Source organism: Heptranchias perlo, chromosome 1 (assembly GCF_035084215.1).
Source record: "Heptranchias perlo isolate sHepPer1 chromosome 1, sHepPer1.hap1, whole genome shotgun sequence".
Taxonomy (NCBI): domain Eukaryota; kingdom Metazoa; phylum Chordata; class Chondrichthyes; order Hexanchiformes; family Hexanchidae; genus Heptranchias; species Heptranchias perlo.
Window position 1 is genome coordinate 28086499 of NC_090325.1, and position 14212 is coordinate 28100710.

The window sequence follows — 14212 nt, forward strand, 5'->3', positions numbered from 1 at the left end:
GGGTCATGTTGAGAAATGTAGGCAAAAAGAGCTTAATGGTGAGTCTTAACATTCATTTGTAAAAGCTACTTGCTCTGCAAAATATTTAGCAAGAATTTACCAAAGAAATAAACTTCCTTTTCCTCACCAATTTTCTCCCCTTCCCCCTCCTTGCTGGGATACAGTTCCACTGGCACCATTCATCGCTCAGTTTCTCATCCCAAGTGGCTAATATTCGTGAGTGCTGGTTGGCTATTTGACCAAAAAGGATGTCACAGCAGAGCTGGATCTTGTGCCCACCCAGAGCCCACACGTAGCACTCAGAACATGGTTTGTTTATCTCGGCTACTCACTTACAACGGGGCTTGCTGGACTAGCCATCAGAAATGGAAACACGTGCCAATTTTCCCCTCCTTAACCCTGAGTTTTCTTGTAGTTCCACTATCACCAACCTAGCCAAGGAATCAAACGTGGGTCTTTCACGGTTTGTTTGGCCCAGCTTAACCAATCACTGCCTCAACCAGTTTTGATTCATCAGTACTTTTTGGAGGGGAGGGGTGAATATTTGTATTCATTAGGGTGAAAGATGTCCCGGGGTGGGGAGGGACTTTCTTTCCCACAACAGTTGTTCACAAGTGTCACGTGTTCCCAAATCAGGAATGGGCAGAATATAGAGTAAAGCTCCTACTCTGTCCTAATAACATACCTTAGTCCCACACTCTGAAGTGCACCAGTGTGGCAATTCCACTTTTTAAAAAATCTATTCTCTGGATGTAAGTGATGATGGCAAAAGAAAGATAGAAAGACCGACTTGCATTTCTATAGCACCTTTCATAACCTCAGGATGTCCCAAAGTGACTTACAGCCAATGAAGTACTTTTGAAATGTAGTCACTGTTGTAACGTAGGAAACAGTCTGGGACACAGTCATATTGGGATAAGTAACAACTTGCCTAAAACTTTTTTTTTTAAAAAGGAATGGTCTTTGGGAAAAGTGTGAAGTCTACAATCCAAAACCTATAAGATTTCTACCACAACCTCCTGCATTTTAATGATTCTCTGATGAAATTTGGACTCTGGAAATGGGCAGTGCTATTGTAAGCTTGACTCTAAGGGGGTCAGTTTCAACTGGCCGAATGGACAGTAACTTGCCAGAGTAGATCACCCACCTGTTGTAAAAGCCGGCTGATTTTCATTCTATTGAAAACAACAGAATGTAAATCTGGCGAGTTCTATGAAAGGCAAGTGATCCACTCCCCAGGTTACTGCCCAGGCACGAAGTTGGGAATGACCTCTTTTTTCATTCGTTCACGGGATGTGGGCGTCGCTGGCGAGGCCAGCATTTATTGCCCATCCCTTATCAATCGGCAACAACAAAAACTTGCATTTTGTATAACACCTTTGATGACATGAACATAAAGTTCCTCCAAGAGAACAGTGCTGAGCAGTAGCAGACGATTTAGGAGAGATGACCAAAAGCCTAGTCAGGATGGGTTTGAGGAGACTTTTAAAAGTGAGGTGAGAGTATTTAAGGCAGTTACACAGGAAGTTCCGGAGAGTAGTGCTGAAATGGCTGAAAGCTACGTTACAAATGGTGGAGTAAAGCACAAGAGGATAGCCTCAGAGAGAATTAAGGGGCACGGGCTAGAACATAGGCTGTAGGAGGCTGGGGGTGAGGCCATGGATGCATTCAACAAAGTTGCATCAAAAACAAATACAAGCCTCTGGTGCTGGTAACACATGAATGTAGGTTCTGAACAAGTTGGTGCAAATTCTGAAATGATGAGCAGGAATTTTTGATTTGTCTGCGGATGATGTCACCTTTAGGTATAGGAGCAGTGAATATGTTTACTCAGAGGGGCTTTCACTGTTGGTCCATGAAAGTGTATGTGCACAAATAGATTATATCATCTTTGCCTGACTTTTTCCTCCCCATTTTACCTTGTTCCTTCTGTTTTGATTCTTTGCTGGGATGTGGTTCTATGGGCTGCCATTGCCTTTCTTTACTTCGCCCAATTGGCAACTTTCCATTTGCGAGTCTTGACATTGAGTGTCGGCAGACTAATGCAACGTTATCATTCTATTAATGAAGGTAAGGGATCACAACCGAGCCCAAACCTGCCCTCCTCTAACATTGACACGCATTCATTTCCAGCAGGAGCCATTGGATAGCAATCAGGAGTGGGAACGCTAGCCAGTTTTGCCCTCGCTAATCCAGCAGTGGTGATGCCCCTACTGCCACCCCGGCTGAACAGGGCAGGGACCTTCATAGTCTAGATGGCTCAGCTACTCACTGGATTAATACACTGAGCCATTGGAGGAGCAACGTTTAATTATAGTGGCTCTGTGCGGGCCTAGTTAGGCTTAAAGGGATAGCTTTAGGAATTTGCAGCATGCAAGCAAGGAATTCTTACCGTAACCAAATAGCCTGCTTCCAACATGATAACAAACTGCGAGTTTGCCATGGTCACTGAGACACAAGGGAGACATTCAAGCACTGGAGGCTGTGCAGAGAAGAACTATGAAGAGCTTTGATCCCTTGTGTCAAAGGTTTGAGTTATAAGGAACTTAGGCTTTTCAGCCTAGAAAAGGAAGTGTTTGAGAGGTGATCTACAAGTACATAAGATAGTTAACGGAATATTACTTTAAATTAAATCTCAAAATTAGGACAAAGAAATATAGGATCAAATCAGTAAAGGGTAAATTTAGGATCACTCCCGCAAAGGTTTTTTTCACCCTCTCAGGTGGATGTAAAATATCACTTGGCACTATTTTGAAGAAGAGCAGGAGAGTTCTCCTGGTGTCCTCCAATATTTATCCCTCAACCAACATCACTAAAAGAGAATATCTGGACATTTATCTCATTGCTGTTTGTGGGACCTTGCTGTGCGCGAATTGGCTGCTGCGTTTCCTAATTTACAACAGTGTTTACACTTCAAAAGTATTTCATTGCCTGTAAAGCACCTTGGGATGTTATGAGGTCATGAACGGCGTTATATAAATGCAGGTTCTTTTAGAGAGAGAATGGCCCCTGTGATTCTCTGTTTCCCCCTTTTATAACATTTCAGTGGGGGCTGGCGTTGCCTCTGCTCAATAATGTGGAGACCCCATTGCTATTGAGTGTAAATGCCAGGGAGCCATTCACCTGCATTTATTTTACAGGGACGCGTGGCCTTAATCTAACAACAGATTCATAGCCCCACATTTTTGTTGGCCTACGATGCCACCGATTTGCTGGATGTTGGGCCATTTACAGTAAGATGTGCAGACAGCAGTGGGAGAACTGAGTGCCCGCCAGCATTCTGTGATATAAAAGCACCTTGAATCGCACTGCACGGTATTTGGAGATCTGAGGGGATGTCTGTTTTCTGGAGAGGGCGACAACTTCCTCATAACGAGCAAGTTCTGCGTCGACCAATTTATTGCCAAGTATATCGAGGAGCCCCAGGTATCCACTTACCTCAGTTGTTGATGACTGATTGCAAGGTGATTAACTATAGTACGTGGATATTGAAACCAGCTGGGCTGGTGGAGCTTTATGTGCTCAGATTAATCCTTTGTTTGGAATCCCGCTGAAGTAAATTAGGTTTCGCTCGTAATACTGAATTCTGGATCACACCTGCATCCCCTCCTTCCCAGACCTGCATCCCCTCCTTCCCAGACCTGCATCCCCTGCAGGTGGGAGTGGATCCAACATCATCCGTCTCCATATCACCAGAATTAAAGCAACACCGTGCTTCAACTAAGCAACGGAATAAAAATCGGCTGGACTATGGTGTGTTGCACTTTAACTTGCTAAGTGATTCAAGCAGCTGTTTTCAATTGAAACAATGTCCACGACACTGGTAGGGATTTCTGGAGCTGATTAAGTGACTGATGAAAGAGGGCTCTCTGTGTGAAAGATTTTTCATCCACTTTCTGCTCCATTTAAGTGTGCACCTGTCAGGTAAATACAGTTAAACTGTGTTATTGCAAACTCATGGAAGATCAGCAAATTGTTTGTCTTATCAGGAGTGACTTTATCAAGATCTGTACTGCCTAGTGGTGTCTCTGATAGCACTAAAGGAACGATACTAATTCAATAGCAGAAGGTAATATGTTAGCGGTGGCTCAGTGGTAGTTCTTGTGCCTTGAGTCAGAAGGTTATGGGTTCAAGTCCCACTCCAGGGACTTGAGCACATAATCCAGGATGACACTTCAATGTAATACTGAGGGAGTGCTGCACTGTTGAAGGTGTAGTCTACATTTCAAAAGTATTTCATTGGCTGTGAAGTACTTGGGGACATCCTGAGGTTGTGAAAGGCACTGTATACATTCAAGTTCTTTATCATCAATAGTTTCTTGGGTAAATGCACATTGTTGTTTGCTGCTGAGCTATTCAGAGCCAAAGGTCCTTGCTGAGTTAACTGATCTCGACAGTAATTGGGTGCTTTCATTTGCTTCAGTGTCCCTTGGCTAGAGAGAGGAAGAATCAGCCAGGTTCTCACTCCTGATGACTATCTAGTGACTGGAAAGTGCTTCTGTATTGTTGGGAGAGGACAGAATCCATCTCTGCTGTGATACTCAGCATGTCCGAATAGCAGTCTGCCCCTCAAATGTCTAGACTTGTGCAAATAATAAGGGGAAACTAGATAAACACATGAGGGAGAAAGAATAGAATGCTGATCGGGTTAGGTGAAGAGGGGTGGGGAGGAGGCATAGACCAGTTGGGCCAAATAGCCTATTTCTGTGCTATACATTGTATGTAATTCTGTATACAGTTGTGGGTTACTAAGAGTATTGTGTAGGCTACTTTAAGAGCACTAAATACCCCATGTCATTTCTATGCAGCCCCTTTTGATCTGAATATTATTGAAACCTCTCAATTAGGATACCCTACAGCAAACATCTCCCCATTACCGACAAATTCTGAAACACTGATTAATTATGGAATGAACCCGTTTAACACACACAAGGAAAGGAAAACAAACTGGAAAATGGAAATACAAAAGCAGAAAATGCCGAAAATACAGAGCAGTGTCTGTCAGCACCTGAAAAGACAAGAGACAGGTTAACATTTCAGATCGAAACTCTTTCAGGACTGGCGGTTTAGAGCTGGATACATGCCTAACCAAACAGAACTAGTAGATTAAGGTGCCTGTTCTTTGCATTTTATTTTAAATTTCTCCGCTCTTCTGAATGCCTTGATTCTTGCTGGAGCCTTGTGAGGAGTACCAAAGAGTCATTGAATAGTGATCAAGAGAGGGATTCTTGGTTAACTGTTTAGCTATCTCTCGCTTGAGGCGCTGTGACCAATCCTGGCACTCAGCCGCTGGCCTGCCTCAGACCAGCTAACTCGCAGACTAGGGATTGAACCTGGGATCATCTGGTTCTGCGTAGTCCAGTTAAGGTGCTTCTACAGCTGAAGAGTGCAGCCAATGTGTGCTACTGCCAGTGGGAACATAAATGACCCAACTTCTCTCGTTGGGACAGCACTTTCTTGGTCTTCTGAGCTAACTAAGAGAGAAAAAAAGATCTTGCATTTATATAGTGCCTTTCACAACCTCAGGGTATCCCAAAGCGCTTTACAGCCAATGAAGTGCTTTTGAAAAGTAGGCACTGTTGTAATGTAAGAAACACGGCAGCCAATTTGTTGATGTTTGATTGAGGGATAAATATTGGTCACGGCACGGGAGAACTCCCCTGCTCTCTTTCAAAAAGTGCGGTGGGATCCACCTGAGAAGACAGACGGCACTTCAGACAGTGCAGCACTCCTTCTGCACTGCTCTGAAGTGTCATCCTAGATTGTGCACTCAAATCTCTGAAGTGGGAGTTGAGCCCACAACCTTCTGATTCAGAGGCAACAGTACTATCCACTGAGCCATGGGCTGATAGTGAGATTGGCAATTAGTGCCGAATTAGGAACAGTTTTGTGCCGTAGGCCCAAGCTCACTTGGATTGAGACTGCCCAAACTCATTTCATCCAGCTCCCTTACAGAGGAGACTTTCTTGCAGAGCTAGATTTGAACCTGGGTCCCAGAAGTGACAGGCCAGGGTCTACCCCACAGTGACACTCCATTCACAAGCGGAGGGATTTTATTTGTTATTTTCCCTCCCAGGCCCTGGCCTGTAACTCCAGTAATGTTCTCCCACCATTACTATTAGTCACGTACACGTTGTGCAAACACAAACAAGGTAAAATAAAAAAATAGATGATCACTGGTGAACAAGGCCACTCACTCACGGTTTCCATAGAAAAGTGGTCAGAATCATGGTCATTCGATCTTCGGAAGTACCTGTAAAACTGCCAGAATCCCATCTGATTAAAACGGAATCTGGCTTATTCAGTCACCATGAGCCAGTACAAACAGACAGAATCACAGAATGCGATTCCTCAAAGACCAGTAAAAATGACAGATTCCCATCTAATAAAAGCGGAATTTGACTTGCTGAATTCAGTCGCCATAAACCGGTGCCCTGCTCATGTGTTTTGAGTTCCATTTGCTCGATATTTATGATTTGTGGCAAAACGTGAGTGGTTGAATTAGACCGGGTGACTTTGAGGTGGAGGAAGAGGAGGTGCCACCACAGCCAAGCATATAACTCCATAGGCAGCACTCAGCCAAGTGTCCATCCTTCACGTGTAGGCTTTTTGCTATCAAACCGAAGAGGGGCATTACTGAGCTTGATCTCGCCCTCACCCAACGTTCATACACATGATTCCAGTAGGGTTTGCTGAATGGTCATCAGGACCGGGAGCCCTAGTCGATTTTCCCCTGCCCCAGTGCAGAGGTGCTGAAGCCAATAATAGTGCCCTCTAGATCTGCTAACCCAGCACAGATTGAATTTGAGAATGAGAGATTCTATAGAGGTTCGGTTCTATAAAAACATGACCTAAATGACTTCCTTCACTCAAAACCCCAATTCATGCTGAATTAGTCTGGAAGCAGGACATGGGAAACGTGCCAGAGACAGATTTAACTGATCTGTGAAAGTGCACCTAAATGCAGTATCTGTTTAGGTGTGCAGCGCGTGTACAGAGCTTCACTGTTTTGAAAGTACCAGACGTTTCTCTTAAAAGGTAACGTCTAACTTCCGTGGCTCATATGCTCATAAAAACTGCCGTAAAAATTATAAATAAAATTACTCTACATACTTCAGATAGCGTACCCATTAACTCTTTTGGAGAAAGAAACCAACTCACTGAAGCTCTTTGATCATAGGCTCAAACCCCAATCCAGAGATTATGTGACCATAATCTAGGGTACACTTCGGTGCAGTACTCAGGGATCTGAGATGTTAATCTGAGGCCTGTTCTGGTGAACGTAAAAGATCCCACGGCACTATTCGAAGGAGAGCGAGGGCAGTTCTCCCACTTTCCTGGCCAACATTTGTGGCTGAATCAACATCACCGTAGCAGATTAACTGATCATTTATTCATTGCTGTTTGTGGGACCTTGCTGTGCGCAAATTGACAAACACTTCAAACATAATTCATTGGCTGTGATGCATTTTGGGACATCCTGAGGATAAGAAAATCGCTATACGAATGCAAGTTCTTCCTTCCTTTCTATATTTATGTGGGTATTAGAGCGCTTGGTCAACTTGGCCTCTCCACTGAAATTACACTCCCACCCCTCCCCCCATCTTACCACAGGCAGGGGACCTGATTATGATACACTGCATCATTTCTGAAGTAAAATTAATAAAAATTCAATGCAACAGTATAACTTACAACTTGCTCCATTGATGATTGAACAGGTAAACACACCACAAGGTGTGGTGCTGAGCCATACAACCCAGGAAAGTCACAGGTCTGTGTTGAGTTTGCCGACCTGAGCCGGGTGCTGTTAGGGGTACCATGGTTGGTCTTCATGGCCCTGGTACAGGAATGGGAAAAGTTAGCCATTCCTGATTGCCACCCAGCTGGAAAGTGCACGTGTGTCAAGTAAGGACAGGATTGGGCTTGATTGTGATGCCCTCCTTAGCGAGTAGCCAGCACAGCATTCAGTGTCTAGGCTCACACACAAATGGCCACTAGGGTGAGGTAACAGAAGGGGCTGCTGGTGCTCAGAGACCTACTCCAACATGACTCAAAGCCATCAGAAGAGGTGCAGTAAGGGGACATACTTGGGGAATAACAACACTGGGTCAGAAATAATGGCAATGCTGCAATTGATTCTTTTCGACAATTGGACATTAAACTTTTAATTTCTCAGTAAATTTGTCACCTGTTGGTCTTCCTGCCCATGCTGCTTTGATCTTAATGAATAATTGTGTTTAGTTCAGTACCTCAGTTTATGTTGACTACAGATGTAGTATCATGCTACAAAGAATTACACAACAGCACAGCAGCGCAGAAACAGGCCATTTGGCCCAACATGTCCATGCCGGTGTTTATGCTCCACACGAGCCTCCACCCCTTCTTCATCTAACCCTATCAGCATATCCTTCTATTCCTTTCTTCCTCATGTGTTTATCTAGCTTCCCCTTAAATGCACCTATGCCAGTCGCATCAACTACTCCATGTGGTAGCGAGTTCCACATTCTTACCGCTCTCTGGGTGAAGAAGTTTCTCCTGAATTCCCAGTTGGATTTATTAGTGACTATCTTATATTTATGGCCCCTGGTTCTGGTCTCCCCACCCAAGTAGAAACATCTTCTCTACGTCTTCCCTATCAAGCCCTTTCATAATCTTAAAGACCTCAATCTTCTCTTTTCTTGAGAAAAGAGCCCCCACCTGCTCAATCTTTCCTGATAGATATAACCTCTCAGTTTTGATATCATCCTAGTAAATCTTTTTTGCACCTTCTCCAGTGCTTCTATATTCTTTTTATAGTGTGGAGACCAGAACTGTTCGCAGTACTCCAAGTGTGGCCTAACCAAGGTTCCGTTCACGTTTAGCATAATTTCTTTGCTTTTCAGTTCTGTCCCTCTAGAAATGAACCCCATACTGATGCCGAGTTTTTTTTTTGTCTTTCAGATTCTTTGTCTTCGGGTGATGATGAAGATGATGACGATGGATCTGAGGATACAGGTACTGTACAAACGTTGGAGAAGAATTCCGTTATTTTTCCACCTCCTAATGTTAAGAATCACGCAGCCCTATTCGAAGAAAAGCTGAGAACTTCTGGCCGGCATTCCTCTCTCGACAAATATGGTCAAAACTGGTCATTTATCTTGTTGCGGTTTGTGGAATATTGGTGATGCGGAATGGTTGCCGCGTTTGACAATGTAACAAATGTCACCGCTTCAAAATCAGTTCACTGTCTGAAGCGCTTTGAGACATGTTGTTGGCGTGATGAGGCACTGGGTTAATTTTCCGACTTTCTGCTACCAGTCGGAAAACCGTCCACAGTGCTCACCTGCATTTCCGATATGTGCTCCCGCCGGGCAAGGCTCGCCGCTGGTAGCAAATTAGCTCTATTGTAGAAATACAAGTGATTTTTCTTTTATTTATTCTAAATTTTAATAACTCTGTAATAAAGCGTGTGTACAAGCCATAGGGACTGGTGAATGAGAATTCTATCTGTTAAATTCAAACTCTTTGGGATATTTGCTGTGCGACTGCTTAAAATAGGGAGTTCATCATAGCTGCCTCTGGTTTGCGAGGGAGGGAGGGAGGGAGGGAGGGGGAAGGTGTATCCAGCCAAGGTTCCCATCCCTGATCACTACCCAGTGATGCTTGCTAAAGAGAGAGAGTGCACGCGAGTGTGTGCGTATGTGAAAGAGAGAAAGAGAGATAGAGTTGGCTGAAGAGAGGATCAAGCTCAACTGTGATGCCTTCCATGGTTGAATAGCCTGCTGGCACTGTACAGCTCACACATGAAGAATGGCCATTTGGGGAAGTAATGGGAGGCTGCAGGCACTGCTAGAAACTGTATCCTAATAAGCATCAGTGTGCTCAGGACAGTGGGGTGGGAGGGAGAAAATACAACTGCGATGGAAATCTGTTCTTATTGATGCTGTACATAAGATGCTAAATGTCCAGCAGTGAGTTATAGGTCAACGATTCAATTTAAGCCGATCCGATGAACTCGTAAAAAAAAACTTGCTTTTATATAGTGATTTATCACACCTCTTGGAAATGTCCCAGAGCACTTCAGTTAATTTAGAATTGTGTAGTCACTCTTGTGTAGGCACATAAGGCAGCCAATTTGCACATAACAAGGTCTGACAAGCAGCAATGAGATGTTTGTTATGCCAGTTAATGAGTTTTTGGTAGCGGTGGTTGAGACTGGAATTTTGGCAGGGATCCTGTGCTACTAGAAATAGTGCCATGGGAACTTGAAGATCTACCTGAACCACTGGAACAAGCAGAGGGGATTTGGCTCAACATCTCATCTTGACAGTGCAGCACTCCCTCAGCATGGCAGTGGTGTGTCAGTGCAAATTACAAACTCAGGAGTGGGACTTGAACCCACAACCCGAGGAAAGAGTGCGTCTATACCAATCCACATCTCAGAATTAAGCTGTTCCAAGTAATTCTGGTATTTGAAGGGCTTACGCTGTGGCTGAGATAGGTTTTTAACAGAACATGAAAGGTTCTCTTTCAGACTTGCTCAAGCAAACTGAGATGAGTTCCGCTCGGAGTGGCTCCACCTCCCTGCGGTGCTCGTTGTTGGGAGGGTGGACACTAATAACAGCTTTAACAAAGCCAGCCAGCCAGCGGCCTACTCTTGAACGTTTAGCAGTTTAACGACACCAAGTTGTTAAATGGGGATGGTCTTCACTCTTTACACTGACAACTCCTGACAGTTTCAGTTTACAATCTAGATCACAGGTTCAAGCCCCTGTCACTAAGTTGAAAAAGAAAATAAACCAATCCAAGGACCATTTTTGGGAAAGTGTGCGTTACACGCGACAGGTAATAATCTTGGTTCAGAATTTATGTGCTATTTAAAGGAGCTGTTGTGTCGGTGTTCAAACTCTGGGGCTGAGGTGCTTGTGGGGGGTGGGGGAATCCCGTGACCTCCGAGCAGTGCCGCTCTTCTTACTGCACCTGTGTGGCAATGGGCACTCTTGGAAGGACAGTAGAAAAGAGAGCTTGTCTTCCACACGCCCTAACCCCCTGTTCTCGGGAACCACAAGATGTAGCATCCCTTAATTTATATTCTAATCAATGGCAGAATTAATTTTTTTAATTCATTCATGGGATGTGGGTGTCACTAGCAAGGCCAGCATTTATTGCCCATCCCTAGTTGCCCTTGACAAGGTGGTGGTGAGCTGCCTTCTTGAACTGCTGCAGTCTGTGTGGTGAAGGTTCTCCCACAGTGCTGTTAGGTAGGGAGTTCCAGGATTTTGACCCATTGACCATGAAGGAACGGCGATATACGTCCAAGTCAGGATGGTGTGTCTAACTTGGGAGGGGAATTTGGACTACACAGCATCAATGGCAAGGTCCCTTCTTACAAATAAAAGTAGAAGCCAACCATCACACGTGAGAAAGAAAGAACAAACTTGCATTTATATAGCGCCGTTCACGACCTCAAGACATCCCAAAGGGCTTCATGGCCAATGAAGTACTTTTGAAGTGTAGTCACTGTTGTAATGTAGGGAAATGCGGCAGCCAATTTTTGCACAGCAAGCTCCCACAAACAGCAGACAGATAAATGACCAGATAATCTGTTTTTTGTATTGGTTGAAGGATAAATGTTAGCCAGGACTCCAGAAGAACTCCCCTGCTCCTCTTCGAATAGTGCCATGGGATCTTTTACATCAAACTGAGGTGGCATCACATCTGAAAAAGAAGTTATATTTTTTAAATTCTTCCTTTTAAAATGTTTTAAATTGCCCCAGTAGTTCAAAAATTTATCCAGTGAGCAGCTGAGTCATAACATCCTGGAAGGCGCAGGCTTGATATTTGTTGTGCACTCAGGGCACTACATTGGGCTCAGCACCTCTGAAAGAGGAAAATCATCCAGGGTTCCTGCTCCTGATTTAATATCCGACCAAGCTCTGCTTGAAGAGTGCATGTACGGATATCAGGTAAGGACAGGATCAGGCCCTTGGGCTTGCATTAATGATCAACTAGCCTGCTGATACTCCCAGTCGCAGCTAATGTACGAACAATGACCAGTTGGGCAAGGTACTGGAGGGCGAGTTGCAACTTGTGAAACCATGCCCCAGTTAAGGAGTCGCAATGGGGCATCTTATTATCTACAAGCTGCTTGCTGGTAGCTATTAGAACATTGCGTTCCTGTTTAGCAGAAGCCAGAGCTGGGCTGGGATCGATGAATGCGGTGGTTCTTTCACCAGAGTAATAGGCCCGTAACTCAGGAGAGGCTGTGCTGTGAGTGAGTTATGTGTGTGTTTCACACCACAGACTCTCCACGAGTTAAGGATCTTTCGTACTTGTGAATGAGCCTCTGTATTCAACGACCTCGATGGGAGTTGTCGACTTGTTTATTTCCTCATTATATAGGGTTGTGTATGAAACTTCACCTACCAAGTATTAAAATGTCCCTTTATCTTCTGGTGCACTCAGTGGTGCCATTCTGGCGTAAGTGCAAGCACATGGGGTTAGATTGTCGTCAGGGGAGTGAATATTTCAGGATCAATTTTCAGGTTTGAAATAGTTGTGTAGGATCAGACAAATGTAAAGAGCAGGGAGGTTGGGTAAGTGTAGGTTGTGATTTCTGCTTTTTTTTATTGGAGTCAGTGAGTCTTTGCACTGCTGGTTCCTGAGGTTTGGGTCTCACGTAACCAGTAGCGACACTTGTGTCAAGCTGCCAGATTCGCTGAGGCAGACGTCCAGGAAAGCCAGGTTATTTGTGAGATTTTTGATTTCGATCCTATTCACATAAAGGGTAACAATGATGTGGACACAGGGCTGAGCTTGAGGGAATGTGTCAGAAGGTGCTGCACTGTCCCCAGATTGGCTTCCATATGCTGAGCATCAGGGCCGTTTACACCACTAAGGGCCCAGGTTCAATCCCTGTTCTGTACTGATTTAGTTCATCTCTGCTGGGGTAGATAGTAAGGGCAGCATTATTGACCCTGGGTTAGGGAAGGGATAAAAAATCAGGCAGGATTCCTGCTCCTGATATCCATCTGTTAACTCTTGATGGGGAAGTGCGAATGTGTGGCCAGCTGAGGGCAGCATCAGGCCCGTCCACAGTCAGATAGCCTGCCAACACCCACTGATTGGGCTCAAAGAATGGCTGCTTGGGAGAAGTACAAGTTGGCTGAGGAACTGGGCCTCAGAATAGGTCAGCACCTTCAAACAGGGAGGTGAGGAAAATGGGTACATTTTTTTTACTGTAGGATCCGATTAATTTAAAATTAAAAGGGCAGGGGAATGGGACTGTGTGGTTCGCTTTCTCAGAGAGCTGACACAGACAGGAATGGCCTCCTCCCGTGCAGTAAGATTCTATGATTCATTATTGACGTGCAAGCCTTGAAGACGAGTGTCCGCGAGTTATCTATCTGTGGAACACATCCCAGCCTGAAAGTCCTCACCCAATATCCAAATGTACAGACTTCTAGCAGCAGTTGCCACGTAGAGAATCGCGGCTGTTTTTTCCTTCCTAAACTTCCTGGAGCTCTGCAGCCAATTGCCACGCCTCCACTTTGCAGTCATCTCCTGTCCTCCCCTTCAACTCAGATCAGCTAAATCAGCACAGACTGGGGATCAAACCTTGGCCCTTTCTAGTGTCTGCTGTTCACTGGACTTGCTGAAGCATCTGCAAAGCACTTAAAACCTTTTATAAACAGGTCCACAATAGGTCCTGGCACCTCCTGGTCTCTGGAGCTGTAGAGACCATACACATCGCTGGCCAGTTTCTACAGCAGCCGATCCCACTTCAAAATCAGCGGGCGTAAGTTGTTTTAACATTGCTGTTCACGGCTGGCCCTTTCACTGCCTTGTGTGGGGTGAGCGTGAGCAGCCCACTGGGCCAAAACTGCTTCTTTTTGACGGCGTGCGCCGCCTCCAGCAGCAACAGTAGCGCTGCCTGGTTTTCGCTTGACAAGCCAGCAATGTCAGTGCAACATTAGCGGATTGTAGAACAGGTAATTTTCACAGTTATTAGCCTTTTTTTTTGTTTTGTTGGCCCACCTAGTAACAGCTCTAATGATTAATAGAGAGGAGGTGAGATCACATGCCAGCAATTACAAAGGAGCATTGTTCTCGGTGTTGAGAAAGGTCCAGGATTGCAGTTAAATTCTGGCTGAGGACGTGGCGAGTACATTTATGTCAAGTATTTAGTGGAATACTTACAGGGGTGGAAATTCGTCAGCGCCCCACATCAGGC

At 44.8% G+C, this 14212-nt stretch overlaps 1 protein-coding gene across 7 annotated transcripts in view; it reads left to right on the forward strand.

Annotated features, from left to right (window-relative positions):
- Nucleotides 1–14212, forward strand: part of LOC137320848 (fibroblast growth factor receptor 3-like) — a 181645-nt gene that overhangs the window by 92850 nt on the left and 74583 nt on the right. For all 7 annotated transcript variants that reach the window (XM_067982749.1, XM_067982776.1, XM_067982804.1 and 4 more), the window contains one exon: nucleotides 8941–8994. In XM_067982749.1, the coding sequence (XP_067838850.1) occupies nucleotides 8941–8994 (54 nt within the window). The remainder of the gene's footprint in view (nucleotides 1–8940; nucleotides 8995–14212) is intronic.